General features: G+C 33.7%; 3 protein-coding genes across 4 annotated transcripts; 2 read left to right on the forward strand and 1 right to left on the reverse strand.

The window, feature by feature from the left end:
- Positions 1-755: 755 nt before the first annotated feature.
- On the forward strand, positions 756-8,765 carry LOC133174187 (tetraspanin-9-like). 2 transcript variants are annotated; one of them, XM_061309255.1, is made up of 9 exons: positions 756-841; positions 2,192-2,346; positions 2,650-2,670; positions 3,332-3,562; positions 4,728-4,802; positions 5,290-5,400; positions 6,869-7,060; positions 7,778-7,861; positions 8,432-8,765. In XM_061309255.1, exons 2-9 carry the CDS (start codon positions 2,284-2,286, stop codon positions 8,534-8,536), a joined length of 882 nt encoding a protein of 293 aa, XP_061165239.1. In that variant the 5' UTR covers positions 756-841; positions 2,192-2,283; the 3' UTR covers positions 8,537-8,765. The 2 variants fall into 2 exon arrangements, with proteins under 2 accessions (XP_061165239.1, XP_061165240.1); XM_061309256.1 differs by lacking the exon at positions 2,650-2,670.
- A 1,734-nt stretch (positions 8,766-10,499) lies between these two features.
- Positions 10,500-14,362, forward strand: LOC133174233 (tetraspanin-18B-like). The gene is made up of 7 exons (XM_061309311.1): positions 10,500-10,643; positions 11,154-11,384; positions 11,755-11,829; positions 11,953-12,060; positions 12,476-12,667; positions 12,825-12,908; positions 13,886-14,362. Exons 1-7 carry the CDS (start codon positions 10,584-10,586, stop codon positions 14,000-14,002), a joined length of 867 nt encoding a protein of 288 aa, XP_061165295.1. The 5' UTR covers positions 10,500-10,583; the 3' UTR covers positions 14,003-14,362.
- Positions 14,363-14,526: 164 nt separating this feature from the next.
- Positions 14,527-15,240, reverse strand: LOC133174062 (pre-mRNA 3' end processing protein WDR33-like). The gene has a single exon (XM_061309104.1). The coding sequence runs from the start codon at positions 15,238-15,240 to the stop codon at positions 14,527-14,529; it is 714 nt and encodes a 237-aa protein (XP_061165088.1).
- Positions 15,241-21,571: the final 6,331 nt, after the last annotated feature.

Here is a 21,571-nt window from a genome sequence, read left to right on the forward strand (position 1 = left end):
AAAAATACACAAATTCTTATTCAGAAAAATTTAACACACTTTAAAACAGTGAACATTCTCAAAAGTCTTTTTAAGCAATACAAATTATGAGTAAAGCCAACAAAAAATAGAGTTGGGATCAGGTGCCAGGGAGGAGTAAACATTCCCTGCCGACCGGTCACGCCCGCAATGTGCTCTTTGTCATGATCAGGTATATGCATCGTCGCAAACCACGGATTTGAGTCCACAAGCTACCTCAAGTGGTGATAGGGAGAATCGATGTGAATCATCCGTGGGTTACCGACGATGGGTATATGGAAATAATGGCCTAAAAATGAAAGACGTCAGTCAACATTCAACCCAAAGGCAGAGTATATTTGCAAACAAGGTCATTGTATCAGCCATAGAATTTGTGAAATGTTGACTTCAAACGAGATTATAGATATCCTTGTATCATCAACTTATCTGTAATTTAAAATTTTCTAAAAGTTCTTGGACTTTTTAAGTGTCCACATCTGATTAACTCCACTTCTCAAAGTGTGCGTTACATCAAGAATTCGAAAATACTATTTCCTTATAACTGTGAAGACCATTATTCATATTTTTTTCTTTGTAAAAATTTTAGTCGAAAAAGTTTTAATGAAATTAAAACTTTTGAAAAAATGACCGAATCTTATACAGGGTAACTGCTCTAAGAGTGGTCTCGCTTTCATAATGGATCCGTTCAAGCTGGGGTATTTAAATAAAACATTGATATTGTAGACACAGCAATGGCTGGCTCGTCTATGACCTATTTATAAACTGTCCACGTAAAACATCCCTCCACTAAGAATCTCTGTGGATTCTGTAGACGCCATACAAGGTAGGAAAAACTCCAAAAAGCTATTTCCGTCTCTAGTTTTAATTTACCAACGTCTTGATATCGACAGTGTCTTCTTTTTCTACGTCATCGTGTATGAAATATATATATCTATAAGGGGTATCTCTTGTTCTTAGTTTTACGTACTCATTAGAGTCAAGTATATATTTTGCTTTCTGATCATATAAGAGGTAAGGAAATGGTCTTCTAAAGGTCGCTTTGCCCTTTGTAGGATAGATCGAGTTGTAACAATGAACATCTTTTTTTCTCAAAGAGCCGAAATTTTAGTCATTAATGTAATCTTTCTGAATATTGATTTATTTTTTCTCTTTATGCTTTTGAATACAAGGAAGATAATAGGTAATGGTACATTACCTACAGAAATGAGCCATTCCAACAATTTTTTAACATAAACAATGTCAATGTAAACAAATATATAGCATGCAAGGCTATCTAATTTATCTAATGACCCGTAAAACTAAATATGATCAGCAAACAGATACATAAAAAAGGCTTAGAAGACCGCTTAGAATTGAAAGTACTAATATTGCATGTTTAAGACGACTGTCCCGTTGCTAGTACTCGATTGGTGTTTATTAGGGGCCGTAAAACGTGAATGAAATATTTAAAAGAAACACGATTGCATTGAGGGGAGTCACTGGAGCTTGAAAACCTCTAACATAATTGTCCTTAAGACGATTACATTACAACTGACCGTATATCACAGAAGTTTTACACGTCACTAGGGGTAGAAAACAATACAGATCAATTGAAACAGCGTGGCAGTATACAGAGACAAAGATAACCCACAGATGTTTTCCCCCCAAAACGTATATGTAAATACAATGTACCGATGAAATAGCTTATTTTCGAGTGTAAACGAAAGAAAGGGGAAGTAAATCAGAGTTATCTAATGAACACCACAAAGTAAATTAAGCTACTTTATAAATTAATGTACTTTATTGGTTGAAGTAAATATCTGGCGAACTACCAAAATATAGACAATGGTAAGCAATTACAACTCATTTAGCGGGTAAAGTTAAATTTTACTCTTTCATCAATTAAAATATTGTTTAAAAGAGAGAATGAATACACAATTCATTAATCAATGAGGAATATTTTTAATTGCAAATGGTAACAAAGTAAAATAAAGTAAAGTAAAATACGATTTCAGCATAAAATCTGTACAGTGTATGTATTATGATCAGTTGCAAGACACAAATTCTTACATATTGCAAACATTGATCTATTCTCTATAGCAGAGGTAAAGACGTTCAGACAACTTTAAAACCACCTGAGTGGCGGAATTAATATTTCTGTCTTATCTCAGCAATGTTGTTTTGTGTATTCCAGTTTTGAGGGACAAATCCTGGTAGTCTTGAATACCCAGTAGAAACAAAAAGTGAAGAAATACTAAGCGAGGTGTTAACAAGACACCTGCCATCATGGTGTGTTCCGATGAAAGATGGGGCCCAATATTTCTAAAGGTCATCAACGTTATCTTTATAGTAAGTTTAAAAAGAAGAGAGGTAGAATAATTATACAAAACAAGAGTTATAAAGCACGAGTTAAGAAGTCATGACTGATTAGTATACATGTATTGATATTAAGTATTTCCAGAGCATGGGAACAAAGTTCACACAACAGAATCGGTAAAGGAAGCAAAATCATGTCAAGATTTAGCCAGTTTTTAATGTGATTATATATAAATTTTATATTAATCTGTCTTTCTTTTTGCTTCATAAGTATACTTTTGACCAGAAGGGTAAATAAACAATAGTTTGATGATCATTGACAAATTCTTCCAAAAGGTGACAAATTGTCTTGCTATTGTAAGTATACATAATTGCATACATCATGCATGCCATCAAACATTTTGCTGTATTTTTCTTTTTTTCATTTAAAACGTTTTGATGAGTGCTTTTGGTTGATTGTTATAATTGACGATACCATCTGTACATATTCTGATCTGAGTACAAGTTATAATTTTTAGGAAACTATATCACATCAATTATTAATATTATTAAAATATTTTACAAACAAACCTTATACAACATACATATAATTCCATATGATTATGTATATACTCTTCTGAGAGACAGAACCAAAAAAAAATTTCTTTGAAAGTTGATGCACAAAAATGTGTAACTTGAAAATATTTTTGTATACAGGTTTGTATGCATCCAATGAGTCTTATAAATATCTAGTGTATATGAACAACAATTTCAAATAGAAAGTGTAGATTAACAAGAATGTCAAATGTGTTACATGTCTGAATGATTGAATTGATGATATATTTGTGATTGCTTCGTTTGTTCTGACACATAACACATGTAATGTTTTACAGTTTAACATTGACTGGAGTGATATTGAATGCTGAAATATCAAAACAATATCTCCATTAAGCAATACACTCTATCTTTTAATCTTTATTTTCTTCTTATCATGTTTTTTATATATTGCATTCTTATAAATGTCATGCTTTTTTGTTAGATCTTCTCCCTGGCTCTTATCATACCCGGGGTCATGATTCTGGCAAATGTTGACCTGATCAACGATAATATCCTCCCTCTGATGAAACAGCTGACGTACGGGGGGTTTAATCTGGGGGACGTGGCCACTAGTCTGTCCGTGACTCTTATAGTGGTGGGCGCAATCGTCCTCATTATAGCCAGCCTGGGCGCCATAGGAGCTTTTTGTAACAGACCAGCCTGTCTGGACATTGTATGTATACGTTATATGTTGTTTGTGTATCATTATGATTTACCGTAATATCTTTCTAGAGTCTGCCGCATTTGTTTCATATTTGAATGTTTTACTGACTTTATAGATGATAATATAATGGCCAACTAAAAAATAGACTGTATGTCAAAAGGGATGGTTTCAGTTTTTCCAACGTCAAACTTCCCTTATTTATGTAGTAATATTCCAATATCACCTGCATAATGTTTTTGTGTTTATGTCTCCCAACTGATTCGATATGTAAAAACATGCTCTGAGGACAATCAATTTTGACCTGGGGCAAGCTACTCACAGAGAAGTTGAAGTGAACATGTGCAAGGATTTCTATAGCCCCGTTTGAAGTCAGCTTTTCGCAATTTCTGCGATCATATAATGACCTTGTTTGTAATTACAACCTATTGTTGGGTCGTATTTTGTCTGACAAGTTTCATTTATTAAGTCATTGATTTTACATTAAAATTGACTACGGAGTACTCCGTATACCTGAACAATACTTAGGGCTCACGGCGGGTGTGACCGGTCGACAGGGGATTCTTACTCCTCTTAGGCACCTGATCCTACATCTAGTGTTTCCAGGGGTCCTTGTTTTTGCCCTGTTCACGATTTGTAACAGTCAAAAATGAAACTCTTATGACACGAACTTAGTATCCACAAAATTTCTTTGGTCTTCCATTTATAAATGTCAACAAATATTGATAGAAGTTAATCGATGTTCTTAATTGCGTGAAAACAACACACAAAAGGGCTCCAAAACATACAGATTTAACCCCATAAGGAACCCTCAATTCAAATTTACCAGTATAAATCAACTTCCTGATCAGTGACTGGTCATTTTCTTAAAAAACGGAGAGTTCAAACAGTACTTGATCATGAAATCATGTTCAAATTGTAAAATTATGACAATGCATGATTTTTATTTTTACATTTACTGAACAAATTTTTTACGAATCTTTCCAATGAACTATGAAATAACAATAAAAATTTTTTTTTAGCATGATTATAGTACAAATTATAAAGTTTTTTTTTTCATTTGGGTTCATATATTTTGCTCATTTGCTGAAATTATTGTCAGCATTATTTATGTTATTTTTTTACACTGTATTTATTGTTTATGGCGGTTTTACCAAAGATTTCCGGTTTCTTCCAGTATGCTGGCATTGTTCTGATTTTGTTTGTTGGGAAGCTGTTTGCAGTATTTCTGTGGTTTGATATGAATGCTAAAGTAAGTACATACAGTTATCATAGTTAACTGTTTATTATAACAATAAAATACTACTGTAACCAGCATAATTAAGTATAGCACTTGATTGCTCTTATTGATGCTGTGTTGCTTTTTCTTCAAATTTCTCGTCTGTATTGTTTATATAAATTAAGTCTGTTTAGTATCAAAACGATCAGAGAAGCTCTACATGTATAAATATATATTCTTATAGTATGAGTTCACAAGGCATGTCACTTTCGTGGTTGTTTATTGCAATATAACTTTGATTTTATGTGTCTTGTTTTCATTTAAACCTAGAAGCTGTTAATATTTGTGCTCATTTTTATGTTAAAGAAAATATTATCATTATCTTTATTTTCAATATCAAGATGTCATTACCTATTTTGAATTGCATTTCTTCCAGATGTTTAACATTAAAAGTAAATTTCATCATGATACAGACTTAGATTTATATTGGATAATATCTCACCTTCCTGTATGATTGTAGCTTCAGTCGTTTATCAAGACCCAGCTTCTGACAGTACTACAGTCGAACTACGCCGCCGACGATCTGTCCTCCAACCAGATCTCTACAGCTTTCAACTACCTGTTTATGTCGGTGAGTCTCAAGTCAATCTACTTGTACAGCTTCCATCTACAGATGGGTATTTTTTGCAATTTTTAAAGCATGGAGCATTAATTCCGAAAAGATACCAAAATTGTAAAAAAAAATTCTATTATTTTACACTAGAGGTTTTGTTTCAAATTTCCATGTAATGACATGTAATTATTTTTTGCTGTTATGTGTCTCAAAGGGTCATGTAGTGTATAATTGTGTATAATAATATTAATCTCTGCAAAGGCTTTTGCACATTTCAAGTCTTGTGATATGCCTTTTTAGCTCACCTCGACGAAGTCGAGATGAGCTTATGCTATACCACCGGCGTCGGCGTTAGCGTCGGCGTCCCGGTTAAAGTTTTAGGAGCAAGTCCCATTTCCAAGTAACTATAAGCCCTACCTGGACCAAACTTGCATGTATGATGCATCTAGGGATGGACACTACCACACTTGCTTCAGATGCTGGATCTGACCTAGATTTTCCAGATGAATGACCAGGTTCAAGTTTTTGGAGCAGGTCCATTCCCAAGTAACTATAAGCCCTGCCTGGACCAAACTTGCATGGATAATGCCTCTAGGGATGGACACTACCACACTTGCTTCGGATGCTGGATCTGACCTAGATTTTCCAGATGAATGACCAGGTTCAAGTTTTTGGAGCAGGTCCATTCCCAAGTAACTATAAGGCCTACCTTGACCAAACTTGCATGTGTGATGCATCTAGGGATGGACACTACCACACTTACTTCGGATGCTGGATTTGACCTAGATTTTCCAGATGAATGACCAGGTTAAAGTTTTTGGAGCAGGTCCATTCCCAAGTAACTATAAGCCCTACCTGGACCAAACTTTGATGGATGATGCATCCAGGGGTGGACACTACGCTTGCTTCGGATGCTGGAACTGAGCTAGATTTTCCACATGTGAGACCAGGTTTAGATTTTGAAGCAGTCCCGTTCCCAAGTAATTATAAGCCCTATCTGGACCAAACTTGCATGGATGATGCATCTAGGGATGTACATTAACCAACCTGCTTCGGATGCTGGATCTGACCTAGATTTTCTACATGAGTGAATTTTAGACATTTTTAAACCAAATTAGCATGGATGATGTATCTAGGGATGGACATTTCCAGACTTGCTTTGGATTCTGAATCTGACCTACATTTTGCAGATGATATTGTGGCATGTTATGATTAAACTTGCATAGATGGTGCATCTAAGGATGAAAACTTCCAGACTTGCTTTGGATGTTAGAACTGACCACAATTTTCTTGATTACTAAACAGGTTAAAAGTTTATTGAGTAGGTCTATTTCCAAGTAACTACAAGTCCTACTTAAACCAAACTTGCATGGATACTGATCTTGGGATGTACCCTAACTAGAAAAAAAAACATGTGAAATTTGCTTTACTTATAGATAACATTCGTCGAGGTGAGCTTCGTAATCTTTGATTACCTATGTTTCAGATGTCGTGCTGTGCTGTAAATGCATTGAATGGAACTATAAACGATTTTGACCAAACACCCTGGATAACAGGTGGAACAGCAGGAAGTAAAGAAATCCCCACTTTCTGCTGTCAGGGGGTCACGCCAGAATCCTTCTCTACATACAACGACACAACATGTACTGTCGACGTTACAGCTAACTACTACACAACGGTAAGGGAGAGAGAGTTATGGTCTTCTTGGCTTCACTTTCGCTAAGCGAGGAAACATTAAATCTTTCCGTCTATCTTTCAGTCTGTCCTTCAGTCTAGTTGTCACAAAATCATTAACATTGGTAATAACTTTTAAATGCGAGAAGATAGGACTTCCTTATTTCATATGGGCATTACATGTGACAATACCTTTCTGAATATATACTGATTTTTAACCTCAAGGCATTGATCTCAAAATTTGATAAAAATTTTAGCATTCGCCATAATATTTGAGAGGAATAAGATAAGGATTTCATATTTCACATGTGAATTACCTGTGACAAGACCTTTCCGACTGCAGTATGATTTTTGTCATCATGAATCGAAGTCCGACTTTCAAAAACTTAATCCTCTGCCAAAACATTTGCACGATAATTATATTACTTCAAAAATATATAACTCTTTTAGTATGATGGGCAAAAAAGATAGTTGTTACAGCGAAATGATCATTGCATCTCATTCAGTGAGATACTGAACGCATGGGGCCACTATTTTCTAAATATGCTTGTTTTTCTTGCTTGATATGAATATAATCACATCATTAAATAACAAAGAGCTGCAATTTACATCTTTTCTCTTCTTGCCCTCTGTGTAAAATATTTCTACCACTAGCTTTTTAAAGGCCTCTCATTTGAAATATAATTAGTGATGTTATTAATAATGCCTGTTTCTTTTTTAGGGATGCTACGATGCAGTCTACAACGTACTCAACAGCTACTCAATAGCATTTATAGTAATTGGAATAACTATCCTAGTGATAGAAGTGAGTTTTTTGTGATCGTCTTTGGCCGATCACAATTGATGCCATATGAGGCATCCGGCAAATGTAACGAATTGCGCACACATGACGTGACGGACTACACAGTTTACTATGCACTGACAGCTTCTTGTAAATTTATCTTAACACGTTAAGTACTGAGCCTATTTTTATGTATTTACTTTGAGACTCATACATTTATACAGTTACGTGATGAATGAACTTACGTTTTCTCTTAGTTCGCAAAATTTTCATTCACTTCCAATACGCAAGTTTAAGAGTAAAGATTATTCGTTCACTCTTGTTTCGAGTTAGTCTCACTCGTGCATTAGTTTATTGGTTGCAATATTAAGCAATTGACAGTTCTCACTGTGGATCTACTAATATCTTGAATTTTTTTGTGGATCTACTAATACCTTGATTAAAAAAAACTGCAGTTTGAATATTTCTATACATAGATATTTCGAAACTTAAGTAACATGTACCTGCCATAACCCCCATTCCCCCAAAAAACCACACAACCACCCCCATCCCCTCTTATGACGTCTTTGTCAGTTTTGGATTTCTTGTTTTTAGGCACTTGCTGTAGTTACGGCTACAAACTACATGCATTACAAGACGAAACTAGAACAGAAAAAGAGAAGGAAAAAGATCAAAGAAATGAAGAAAGAAAAGGCATAAAAGGGCCACGTGACACAAACCAAAGATGGCGATTCTACAAATGTCATCTCTCTCAAAAGAATTGAAGAGAAATTCTGCTGATATTATGCCATATATAACATTTCAGTGGGATAACTTAGGTGCTTAATTGCCATAATGTATATGTATATCTGTAAATACATGTAATTATTCGGGAATTTTATACTTTTTTATCCATTGTTGGAATTGTTGACAATTATAACAAGAAAGTGTTATACATCTGTTTAGCTTTACAATAAAAAAATCTTAAAAATGTGTTCAAAGGTGTTTTATGAGTAGAAACTTACCAGTGTTTAAGAAGCAAACGATTGGCATCTGGATATTTAAAAGGGTTATACAATGATATTACTTTCTTTAAACAACACAATTGTGTCAGTCTAAAGAACGTTTGGGTGTATTGTTTCTATCCCGGTCCGTCTTCCCTTCTGTCATACGATCTTCTTTCTCAATATCCTCTCTCGTTTTAAACAAAGAGTATCATATTACCTTTTGGAATATTATTGGGTGTTTCTTTTAAATGAGCAATAAGGTTCGGAATTTTATTTTTATCATGGGGTTATTCGGAAGACGATGGTATAAGACCGCGAAACATTAACTGGCAAAATTGGAAATATGCAGCTTACGTCATTTCCATCTGTTAGTCAAAACATTTAATGATAGACGATGAAATGGGCGGATACAATTCGAACGGACGTCCGAGAAAACATTGGATTGAAATCATAGTTTGAAATTCATTTTCAGTCCACCTCAGCTACGCTAGAATGCAAGGTTTTACTGATTGACCCAGAAGACAAATAATTTCAATTTCAAAATAGTTTGAAATTTATATAAATCAGAATTTTCTGTCCAATGTTTTTAAAGAAATATAAAGGGACAAATATTTGATTTCTGTTTGGTATGTGTATTTGTGGGTTGGGAGGGGGGCTGAACGATTTTGGAAATAAATAAGAAAGTTCTTTTAGTTTGGACAACCCATCCCTGTATTTGTTTGTCAAACATATTAGTATTTCAGTGAAGACAAAACTTAAAAAAAACTCTTGTCATCCTAGAAACACATGTAAATATATTGTATGACGCGAATGCATGATCTGATTCGACAATTTTTGACAGCCCCCCCCCCCCGACCCTTCTAGAATCAAATGGCTGTCCCCTGAAAAAATAATCTCTGTCTTCTATGACTTTTACGTGACCTTAAAATTATAGGCTAAAAAACTCATTTCAATCAACATGTATTTGGGAATTGAAATTATTTGTCTTTTGGATCATATACATTTACACTATAGGTTTGAAAACAGCTCAGGTGGATTGAAAATGAATTTCAAACTATGATTTCAATCCAATGTTTTCTCGGAAGTCCGTGTCGAATTGAACCCGCCCATTTCATTGTCTATCATCAAACATTTTAACTGCAACAGATGGAAATGACGTAAGCTGCATATTTCCAATTTTGCCAGTTAATATTCTGCGGTCTTATTGATTGGGTATTATGACGTTTATCTACGTTTCTTTAACGACTCTTTTTCTACAAAAACTTGGTTCCAAAACTATGGTATCGCAGAGTAGGTACACAAAATTTGCTGTTAATTTTTGATTAATGATTAATTAGATCCTAAAAAAGTTTTTTTAGCAGTCTTGATTTGCCATGATTTCCCTAACAAATTTTTCTTAGTGAAATTATGAAAAATCAAGACTGCCAAAAACATTTTTAGTTTGAATAAGAAAAATGGGAATTAGTTGCTAGCAATTAAAAAATAAAGTCTTTTTTCATAATTTGGTAATTAATGAACAGTACTGATCAATGATCACGATTTTCTACATGAACAATGCTCTAAAGAAAACAGAGAACTTTAAAGCCTTGCGAAATGCTGACCTTCTTAGTCTACATATTTAAGGAGATTAGATATTTAAATACCTGTATATAATTATTTAGCTGGATCTGAAAAGTGATTTTGATCGTTAGGATTCTTCTTCACTTTTATTATTGATTATTTTATGGAAATACTTTAGGACGGGAGTATAAAAAAGAAAGATGTGTTTCACAGAAAAATGGGGTCCCCTTTTTCTCAAAGTTATCAACGTTATTTTTCTGGTAAGGTTTTTTTAATACCTTTGCTAGGTGCCATACAGTGCAGCTTTCATTGGGTAAAACATGGCTGGTATATATTAAATTGCGAAGCCATTGATATTGATCAAATAGCCATTTAAATATATTCATCATGTTCTTTTATAAAGATCTACATGTATTGATGTCAAGGATATTTCACAAGTTCATGTTCAATGAAACATCAAATAAGCATAATGAAATTATGAAATGTTGGGAAAAAAAATTGATTTCGATTATTTCCTCCTTTAGAATTTGATTTTTGGAGAATTTTAGAAGAAACAGATTATCGGGGGAAAATAAACCACATGTGTATTCTGATCCGACCTTTGACGTGTTTGCTCTGCTCACAATTTCTGTTGTTGTTTTTGAGCTTGTTTACTGTTCGTTATCTTCATATTTCATTCATCACAATAAAAAATATATTTTCAATAAAGGTGTTAATAATTATGATTCAAATTTAATTGCTATGAAGCGTTATAATTTTATTTTGTGTAGATATTTGGCCTCGCTTTGATTGTACCAGGGGTCATTGTATTGGTCAATAATGACGTAGTGAGTGATAAAGTCCTGCCACTGATGAAGCAGCTGACATTTGGAGGAATCAATCTCGGTGAAATGATCATCGCACTCTGTGTTTCACTCATAGTCGTCGGAACGTTTGTCATTTTAGTCAGTATCCTCGGTCTCTGTGGCGCTTGCACAGGAAAACCAGGATATCTTGATATAGTAAGCAAAGCTTCATGGATAAATAAATCTATAACGTATCTTGTAGAAAATAGACAGAGAGAATTGTTCACATATATATTTTTTTATTTACATTGTCCATTGTATACATACATATAATGCATATAAATGTCTACAAAACAGTATTCAATGGATTTTTTGCACACACACATTCATATAGTCACTCACACTTATCGGATTAAGCTGGAATATGCTTAAGAAATATGAAGCCTGCTTTAAGAGGACAGAAATCATTATATCTGTTGTTCACAAATTAAAAAAAAAAATGAATTGTTCATATTCTAAATAAACCTTGAATTGTGAAAAAAAATGGTTGCACATACATAAAGGATTTTTTTCTCTGAATTTTCAGTATGGCGGGATAGTGCTGATTCTTTTTCTTATAAAAGTGTTCGCAGTTTTCATGTGGTTCGACAGTAATGCCAAGGTAAATATATATATAAAGCAATTGTAAACTCAATTTTGTTAACAATACAATGATGAAGAATAGAACTTCTATTTAACGAAACTCAAGATCTGCTAAATGGTAATATTGATATTATCCCTACAGTTACAATCTTGGATGAAGACGGAACTGGTGTCCCTCTTGAACAACTATGGATCGAATGACCTGACAACAAGCGAGACCTCCACCGCCTGGAATTATATGTTTATGCTGGTAAGGTTATAAACAATAAATAATTGAAATTATATCAAGAAACACATAAGCCGCAATTATCCTCCGAGTCTTGTTCTTCTTTTATATCAAGTTCAGATTTTTTTGAAAACAAGATTGTGGTGGTGGTGAATTAAATGTAGGGATGTGAATTTTTAATGATAGCAGGAAACTAGAGGTTACTTTGAAAGTTAAGTTGTGAATGTTTAAACTTTTTGTTTTCAAGGCCAAAGAAAGACTTATTTTCACCTTTGTATTTGATTTATTTATATATTTGTACATGTACTTATTTAATCCTCTGTTAGTGTTTATGTCAGTAAAACCTGTTTACTGGGAGACACCAAGTAAGTTAGAGTAAACCTATAACCTTCATTAACATAACAATGTTGTAACATATTTAGTACTTTGTTGGTTTCAGATGTCTTGCTGTGCAGTGAACGCTGTAACTGGAACTACAAATGATTTTGACACATCAGCCTGGATAACATCCGGTGCTGCCGGAAGTAAACAAATCCCAACATTCTGTTGTACTTGGGTCACAGAAACAACATATTCAACATACACTAACACAGCTTGCACTGACAGCGTCACTTCCGGTTATCATACCACGGTATATGTTTATCTGCTTTACTCTCTTTGCATCAAATTTGATTTCTGTATATTCCTCCTTAATCCCAAAAATCAATTTCATTTTCCATTTTTTATTATCCAAGAGAATTCTAATATTTTATTCTAGCATTAAATAAGACTGTTATTGTATTTTTCAGGGTTGTTATGATGCAGTTTATAAATCTCTCAGTGCCTACTATATCGTTTTCATCGCCGTTGGAATTACTGTCATGGTGATTGAGGTATGGTCAAGTTTTGTCTTGTAAAAATGTCTACAAAATTTGGAAGAAATACATTCTCAGTAATTAAGGTAAAAAAGTTATTGCAAGGAATGAGAAGATTTTAGATTTTATAAAATATATCTTTTTTCTTTTTTCTCACAGCAAAACCAACTAATAGACCTTAAGTTGTATACTCTAAAAATGTCAGGATAATAATTTGTATGATGCTTTTTTTTAAATATGAACACTCAAATGTTTTTTAATTACACAAAATTTTAATATTTATGTATGAATAACCATAATAGTGCTATTAATGAGATGAAATTTAAAGAGACATAAGGAGTCAAAATCATGAATTTCTTCAATTTCAGTTAATTGTATCATAAATCAAAAGATTTATCAAATATGTGAGTTTAACGAAGTTTTGACAAGCTCAACTGCACTGCAAAGCAAACAAAGAGTATAAGTGTTGGAAAAAAGGTTGTAGCTATCGCATTGTTATCGTCCATGTCAAGGTTACATGACTCTTTTCATATGGTAAAACTCGTAAATAACATTCGAAGATTGTATCGAAATCCCTGAGACCATGATAATTTTTCTGCACACGCCTGCTTCGGAGGAAGGAGGGAGGCAATTTTTTTTTTTTTGATCATACAACAATTATATTTTTGTTCATAAAAAGTAGGTTCGTACGTTCTGAAATCTGTTTTTTTATTAACCCTAATGCTTTCAAGAAAAGAACAAAATTTTCATGGGTCATGCGAGAATTCTATTTTATTTTTGCGTCACAGTGTCCCTTTCAAAGAAAATAAAATTAAAAATAGATATAGATCGGATTTAGATGTCAGGTTACTTTTCAGAAACCAGTAATGTGTTCTAGTGCTTTTGATTTGTAAAGTACATCAATAACTCTTTCTCCTTATCATACAAATGTTGGTAAACTAAATGTATTAATAATGTGTACTGAAGTAATATACTCGTCTTCGTTATCTACACAGGCTCTAGCAGTGGTAGCTGCTGTTTCTAACAACCACAATAACCGTTACAACGACACTACAATAGATAAAGTGGAGGATATCTCAAAAGACAAAAACATAGGCAAGGAGAAAGCATGAATCATCTTTATTCCATCTGCATATCTATCTCTGTGATAATAACGTTTCTTAAAGAAATGTCTTCAGAAATTTTGATATCCTGCTTCGAGGTTAAAGTAACCATGTGGTTGTTTACTAAATCCTTTTAGAGAAAAATGGAATTCCTCGGGAGAAAAAAAAATACCGTTATACGATGAGTACTGCCTTGGAAGGATATATTTCTACCACTTTTTAGCTAAATTTTTATACTTACTAGCAATTCTTTGACACATAAAAATGTATAGAGATCCTCTCTGTATCAGTGTGGCACATGGTTTATATGGATTTTTATTGTTGTTAAAATGCCATTTTCCAATAAAAATTAAGTATGCGGGTTTTTAATACTTTTTATCAGTATTAGGAAAACTTCACTTGAAAATTGCATCTGCACGAGATAAGTGGAATATGTATGCAAAACACAAACAGCCTAAATTTAACAGGGGAAAACACATCTTAATTAATATATCAGCTTTTTAAAACAATTATCTAGGGAAGTGGGTTGTAGCTTAAGGATCTGCTGGAATTCTTGGAGTGCCAGACATTGGAACTTCTGCACTTTTTGATTGCTGGGGAAGAGGTTGTGGTTCAGCTATTCCCTGTTGTAGTGATGGACCAGCCATTCCCTGGTGAGGTGATGGTCCAGCTGTTCCCTGTTGGGGCGATGGTCCAGCTATTTCCTGTTGGGGCGGTGGTTCAGCTATTTCCTGTTGGAGTGGTGGTCCAGCAATTCCGTGTTGGGGTGGTGGTCCAGTTATTCCTTGTTGGGGTGGTGGTCCAGCTATTCCCTGTTGGAGTGGTCGTCCAGCTATTCCGTACTGGGGCGGTGGTCCAGGTATTCCCTGTTGGAGTGGTGGTCCAGCTATTCCGTATTGGGGCGGTGGTCCAGCTATTCCCTGATGGACTGGTGGTCCAGCTATTCCGTATTGGGGCCATGGTCCAAATGTTCCCTCTTGGGGTGGTGGTACAGATATTCCCTGATGCAGTGGTGTTCCAGCTATTCCCTGTTGCACCACAGTTACTGATACACCTTGATTTGCCCAGTTCAAGTGTTGACCTGATGGTTGATCTGATTTTGTATTTGGATTATTTGTTGTGTAGTGTCTTATACATAAGAATATCGAGTAAATAAAATTCCCGAATATGAAAAGAGCGCTAATTATTAACATTGCTAATGAGTACTTCCGACAAGGAGTTGTCCCAAATCCTGTTTTATCAGCCATAATAAGAAAGAAGATGACTGAAAAAAATGAGGTAGTATGTATTGAATAGCAAACATAATAGTTGATAGCGATTTCTCTTCTTTAAAAAAAACTACATATTCCTCCTTTTTACTTACATCCAAGGGTAAAACCCGAATAGAGAACTAGCATCACTTGTTTTATTTGATCGCAACGTTTGTCAAAAATGTTGTCTGGTTCTCCCGGGAAGAAGATGCGTCTGCAAACAGTGAGTGCCATGAAAACAAAAATAAAAGCTCCACATATGCTGTGTGCAGTGAGAGTTCCGTATAATATGCATTCTCTGTCACAAGTTCCAGCTGTAAATATATAAAAAAAATTAAAATATAATTAATACATAAACCTCAGAAAGAAAATAGAGTGCCTCATGATTTTTGACTTCACCTTAGTGCCATTCCGCATTTCCCCCCGAAAGTTTTCAAAAAGCCACTCCCGAGTCACGAGCCAACTTATCCTCTCTTTAGCACAAACAAAAGATCATTCATTTTCCAGTGACCTTGAACTTATCAAATATCCATGCATTAGGAGCTTAACTAAAATATGTTTCAAGTTTCAAAGACTCCTTATTACTAAGTGATATAAACAATGTAACATATATATATATATATATATATATATATATATATATATATATATATATATATATATATATATATATATATATATATATATATATATATATATATATATATATAAGGAGTAATTTAAAAAATATAGTTACTTGAATGCTAAAATTAGTTCTTAGATTCAGGAAGAAGAAAAGGAAAAAGGACAGAAAGTTATCCATCGACGCTATTAACACAAAATTATTTAATCTCTTAGAACAAGAAACAAAGAATAAATAAATAGATTTATAAGACTATCTTTATGTTCCTGACGTAGTGAATACTCACTCACCAGCAATTCCATTGCTGAAGCACACTAGCCCAACAGCGGTAAAATGAAAAATTTCTTGTAAATTAGAGAAACCTACAAAAGAAACAGGCTTTAGTTTTAGTTTCACACCACCTGCAACTACAATATGAAGGGAAATTGAGTGAAATTTCTCTGTTGTTATTTCGATTCGGAAACGAAGCATAATTAAATATTAGCAAGGAAACTTAATGTTGCCACAAATGTCGCCCGGAAAATACTGGAATACTATTTAAAACTTTTTTAGTCTTTTAAATATAGGCATATAGGTAAATGTTTTGATTTAGACAAATTAATTTCATGACTACAAATCAGTCTTGGATGACTTCACCCAATTGCTTTTTTCCCCTTTACAATATATCCATTCCAAAAGAGGTCTTGTATGAAGAGAAGAAAATACTGCTCAAGCAACCTGTTTGTTCCTTTAACTTCAATTTGACAACAAATGAATTGAAAAGTAAATATTAGTAATATTCTATATCACAGAAGGGTCTAGTGTTGTTTTCCACCATATTTCAAGTTGAAGTCCACGCTTGTACTTCTTATATATATATATATATATATATATATATATATATATATATATATATATATATATATATATATATATATATATATATATATATATATATATATATAAGAAAAAATGTAGTTCATCTTGTATTTTGTGCCCAGATTTGTCTCAAATGGAATAAACTGTGATCGACCTCAGTCATCAGTCATCACAAAACATAATCTCTTCACGGGAGTGATAAAACAACTGTCTGTGGCTGTAGTGGGCATCTTTAAAAAATGTTTTCTTGTAAGCACTTTCAATTAATTGGTACACGTCATTGTAACTTCAACATAATAAAACTAAATATTTTCATTTAAGATATCTTGCATATTCGAATTCTTCGAAAATATCACACGATTTAAATATTTTCCAGGTAATCTATCTCCCTAATGTAAACAACGAGTCACAATTTGATTTTTCACAATCTTATCGTACAAGTTATGGGTTGGTTATTAGTAAAACTCTGTCATATTGTAAACACAGCCTTCATAGTATTAATTTTATCGCATCATTCCACAAACCTAAGTGTCTAGTGTTAAAAAAATATGAAAGTTGCGACAAAACTCCATCTTATTTCATTTAAAGTGGAATTGACATTCTTACACGCCAAATAAAAGACAAAATAGAGGTTGTACAAATTCAAATTCCGTCTACAAATGCCTAACTCAGCAGTCCACTAAAGTCAGAGGTGTTATCATTGTCTTGTAATTTATAAAATATGCAATATATTTTAAAGTTTATCCCGTTGGATATCCTGTAAAATAGATATGTCTTTTGATCTAATACATGTATACAAGTTTGCTTAATACCGTCTCCCTTGGAAAACGGTATACAGAGTTGAAGAATGCTATAGTCTCTGGACTATGCACTTTCTCTCTTCGTAATTGGTAAAAAACGCATGATGTGAGAACTTTCAATTATTTCAATTGTAATGTTCTTCAAAGCAAGGAAAATAATTTTCTGGTGATCTAATTTTCGTACGTTTCAATCTTTACAAGTAGTCAAAACAAACAAAAGAAAATTGGATGTCGACATAAACAGGCCATTTTCGAGACTTTTAGACCGCATTCTTTATATTTGAGAACTGAGTCATTGATGCAAATGACAGACATAAGTCCAATTAAACATTCTTCACACTGGTAATAATGTTTGGTAGAGTGCGTGCAAGTTATGCTGAAATGTTGACTTTCAGTCTTTTCTTCAGTAATGCAAAAGGTGAAGGTAACGAAGAGTAACCCGATATATATATATAAAAGAAATGGACGAACAAAACAAAACTACGAACAGGGCATAAAACATAGACCCATGGAAATTCCAGAGGTGGGATCAGATGCCTCGTAGGAGTAAGCATCCCCTGTTGTCTGGTCGCACCCGCCATGAGCCCTGGGTATTGGTCAGGTAGACGGAACATTCCACAGTCAAATTCAGTATAAAAACAAAGGCCTAACCTAACAAATGGTATGAAAAACGTCAGTCAAAATACGACCCAATGAAGTGTTATATTTGCTAACAAGGCCATTATAACGACCATAAATTTAACAAAATGCTGACTTTATACGAGGTTGTTGAAATCCCTGTAACATCAATTTATCTGTCAGTAGCCTGCCTTGGTTAAACATTAATCGTATTCAGAGCATGATCTTGAGTATCGAATAAGTTGAAAGACGTAAACACCATATGTAGGTGATAGTAGAATATTACTACATAAATAGGGAAAGTTGACGATGGAAAAGCTGGAGTAATTTCGTTTTCATACAATTTAGTAACTTAACTCTCATTGTCTTTAGTCTGTAAATCATCCAAACATGAAACAGTTGTGGCAGACTTTGTGGTGTCTTTTATTTCAAGTTTATTAGGATATTTCGAGTCGACATAATTGTGACTGGAAGTAACTATTGTTAATTGATAAAACTTCGTCGATATATTAGATTGTCTAGTTGAACACCACAGCAAGTGTTTTATTTTCTTCTCATGTAGAAGTTTTTAAATAAATTCTGCTTTATATGAATATAAAAAGGAGCACAATTAGTGCCCATCGATATACCAACACATTTTTGGAAGACCTGGTCTCCGGAGACTACATAGATGTTGTCAGTGAGGAACTCCAGCATCCTTTTAATATCAACTTCAGAGTACTTACGTGTAGAATCAGAGTAATTTTTAACAAAGTAATATTTTTGATGAACAATAACAAGTTGCGAAAATTTCCAAAGTATTACGTTCATATTCACAATCAGTATACTGAACACGTTGAATTCTGGTGTCATTTAAGGGGTTGAGACGTCACGAAAATTCCACTGCGACGTCACAATAAACGTAGATTTTCCTGTGTTTTCACTAATATCAATCAACTTTGTAAAACGATACGCATAAATAACAATATACAGAACTTTTCAAATGACTCTCTTGATTCTAATTCTTAGCTGAGGTACTTATCCGTATGTTGAAGCAGCTTCAGGTGTCCAAGTCTGGATATTTCAAATAAATATTCACGAAATATGCTATTACCATCATGGTCGTATAATGCAGAGTATCATAATTTTTGTGTTAAGAAAATAGACAATTTTCTAGGAGAAAATCATTATTTTATTATATTACAGCAATAATTTAGCTAATATTACCAACGTAGAAATATATTTTGAAGTACGAACACTGTCACATTAAAGGTAAAAAAAAAGTACTGAAAATACTTACCACGAAATTTCATGCTTACTGCCATTAAGCTACAGTAATTAAAGGATGCAAATGTTCTTTAAGGTCTCAAATCTTAATTCTACGTAATACAGTCGTTGAAGGTACTTCGACGAAACATTAAGTTTATCTGCCCTCGTTTAATTTATCAAAACAGATATGATCTACATGCATTATTTTCTCATATGATGGTAGCTAAACTCACTTGAAATTATATTATCGCTCAAATTCCAAAATAACCTTCTAGGTCAAGTACGCTGTACGGAACAAAATATTTGCCATATGCCATGTAAACTGTTTATTTTTAATACATGTATACATATTTTAATCAATTTTAAGTCGCTTGATCCGATTTTTTTATGGTAAAAATCTATTTTGGGTTTTGCATGAAAAATAATCCTGGATCAAATGCTTCAGCTTTCGTCAAATTATACCCTCAGGCTGGATTTCTATAAAAAGACATTTATACATAAAATTTTAAAGGTTATTTTTTGTTGGTCACACAATAAACAAAAGGCCCAAGGGCCTTAACGGTCACCTGAGTATAATACAACAATTTAGAGGATCCATAGAGTATAAAATGAACTGAAAGGTGAAGCTTTGTTGCCCAAAAGCAAGAAAAAAATAGGGTGATCAGGATCAACAAAATAATTAGTCTAGCATTCATTAAAGTTCATAAATTAGGTTCTTATCTGTTCCCCATTTATCACTATCACCATACAGTATATTAAGAAACTATCAGTGCTTCTCTACTATTTTAAGTCCTTGTTGGAATTTTTTACATTGGCCTCTCTTGGTCTTTGAACATTTAATAAGACAAGTTATTTTTGTATCATTTTTATTTATCTATTACTTAAAAGTCTACCTGATCATTAAAACTATGAAAGTACTTTTTGTATTATACAATAAAAATTCTGAGATAATTCTCTTATTCTATTAACATTTCAGGTACATTATTTACAGTGATTAATTATCAAAAGTAAATGGCAAAGGGGAATAACTCCTCTCAGTAGAATACAAATTAATAGAGCCCTGGCCAGGACCAGAACACTTGACCAAATGGTCCAGATGTTCAAAAATCTGGTAAAAATACCCTTCCTTAATGAAACTTTTACTCTTTTTTCAAGCCTCTGATATGCCAAGGTGCATAGAAGATTTTAAAAGAAATAATGCATTTTTACTACAGATTCACTATATCATCAATAGAGCCCCCCCCCCCCTCCCCACCGAGAAACGCCAGAGCCTCTCACCCTGGGACCAGAAGTTTGCTCATCATAAGTAATCACTTTGTTTATCCGCTTAACACTAAAGAGCACACAGGATTATTTTATAGAATTAATGCATTTTCACTATATTATCAAGAGCCCCACCCCTACACCAGCACATCTGACCCAGGGATCATGCAATTCACTACTCTGGAAGAAGCACTCTTGCTCATCATAACTATACACTTTGCTTCTTTGCTTTTTAACCAGAAGAGAAAAAGAATATTTTCAAAGAAATTTTGCTTTTTCACTATATAATCAATAGAGCCCCCCCCCCCTTTCACCAGAACCCTTGAACCTGGGGCTATGAAATTCACAATTTTGGAAGAGGTATCCTTGCATATCATAACAATGTACTTAGTTTGTTTAAATAATACCCAGGGGCAGAGAAGAAGATTTTCAAAGAAATAATTCACTTTCACTATAGGATCTATATAGCTCCGCCCTAGCACCAGAACCTCTGACCCTGGGGCGATGAATTTCATAATTTTGGTAGAGTCATTCTTGCTTATCATAACCATGTATTTAATTTGTTTAAATAATACTAAGGAATAGAGAAGAATATTTTCAAAGAAATAATGCATTTTTACAATATGATCTATATAGTCCCGCCCTAGCACCAGATCCCCTAACTCTGGGGCCATGAATTTCACAATTTTGGTAGAGGGCTCAATGCTTATTACAATCATGCCAACAGTTTGACTGTTTGATGTCTAGAAGTAAAGAAGAAGATTTTAAAAGATCAATTTGATCAATTTTGGTGGTTTTAGCCCCACCCCTCAGACCCCAGGGGGGCAGGGACCATGAAATTGATAAATTTTGTTCCCCTTCACACATAGATGCCATATGCTAAAATTGGCTGAAATTGGTTCAGCGGGTTCAGAGAAGA

This window comes from Saccostrea echinata, unplaced genomic scaffold (genome assembly GCF_033153115.1).
Source record: "Saccostrea echinata isolate AGI-Se365-2 ecotype Australia unplaced genomic scaffold, CSIRO_AGI_Sech_v1 ptg000057l, whole genome shotgun sequence".
Classification (NCBI taxonomy): Eukaryota; Metazoa; Mollusca; class Bivalvia; order Ostreida; family Ostreidae; genus Saccostrea; species Saccostrea echinata.

Bases quoted from the DNA above. Each gene is read 5' to 3' on its own strand.
- LOC133174062 (XM_061309104.1), bottom strand. From the start codon at position 15,240: ATGGCTGATAAAACAGGATTTGGGACAACTCCTTGTCGGAAGTACTCA.
- LOC133174187 (XM_061309255.1), top strand. From the start codon at position 2,284: ATGGTGTGTTCCGATGAAAGATGGGGCCCAATATTTCTAAAGGTCATC. The intron at 5,401-6,868 runs GTGAGTCTCAAG...CCTATGTTTCAG, and splicing joins TCAACTACCTGTTTATGTCG to ATGTCGTGCTGTGCTGTAAA. The intron at 7,862-8,431 runs GTGAGTTTTTTG...TCTTGTTTTTAG, and splicing joins TAACTATCCTAGTGATAGAA to GCACTTGCTGTAGTTACGGC.
- LOC133174233 (XM_061309311.1), top strand. From the start codon at position 10,584: ATGTGTTTCACAGAAAAATGGGGTCCCCTTTTTCTCAAAGTTATCAAC. The intron at 11,385-11,754 runs GTAAGCAAAGCT...CTGAATTTTCAG, and splicing joins AACCAGGATATCTTGATATA to TATGGCGGGATAGTGCTGAT. The intron at 12,909-13,885 runs GTATGGTCAAGT...TTATCTACACAG, and splicing joins TTACTGTCATGGTGATTGAG to GCTCTAGCAGTGGTAGCTGC.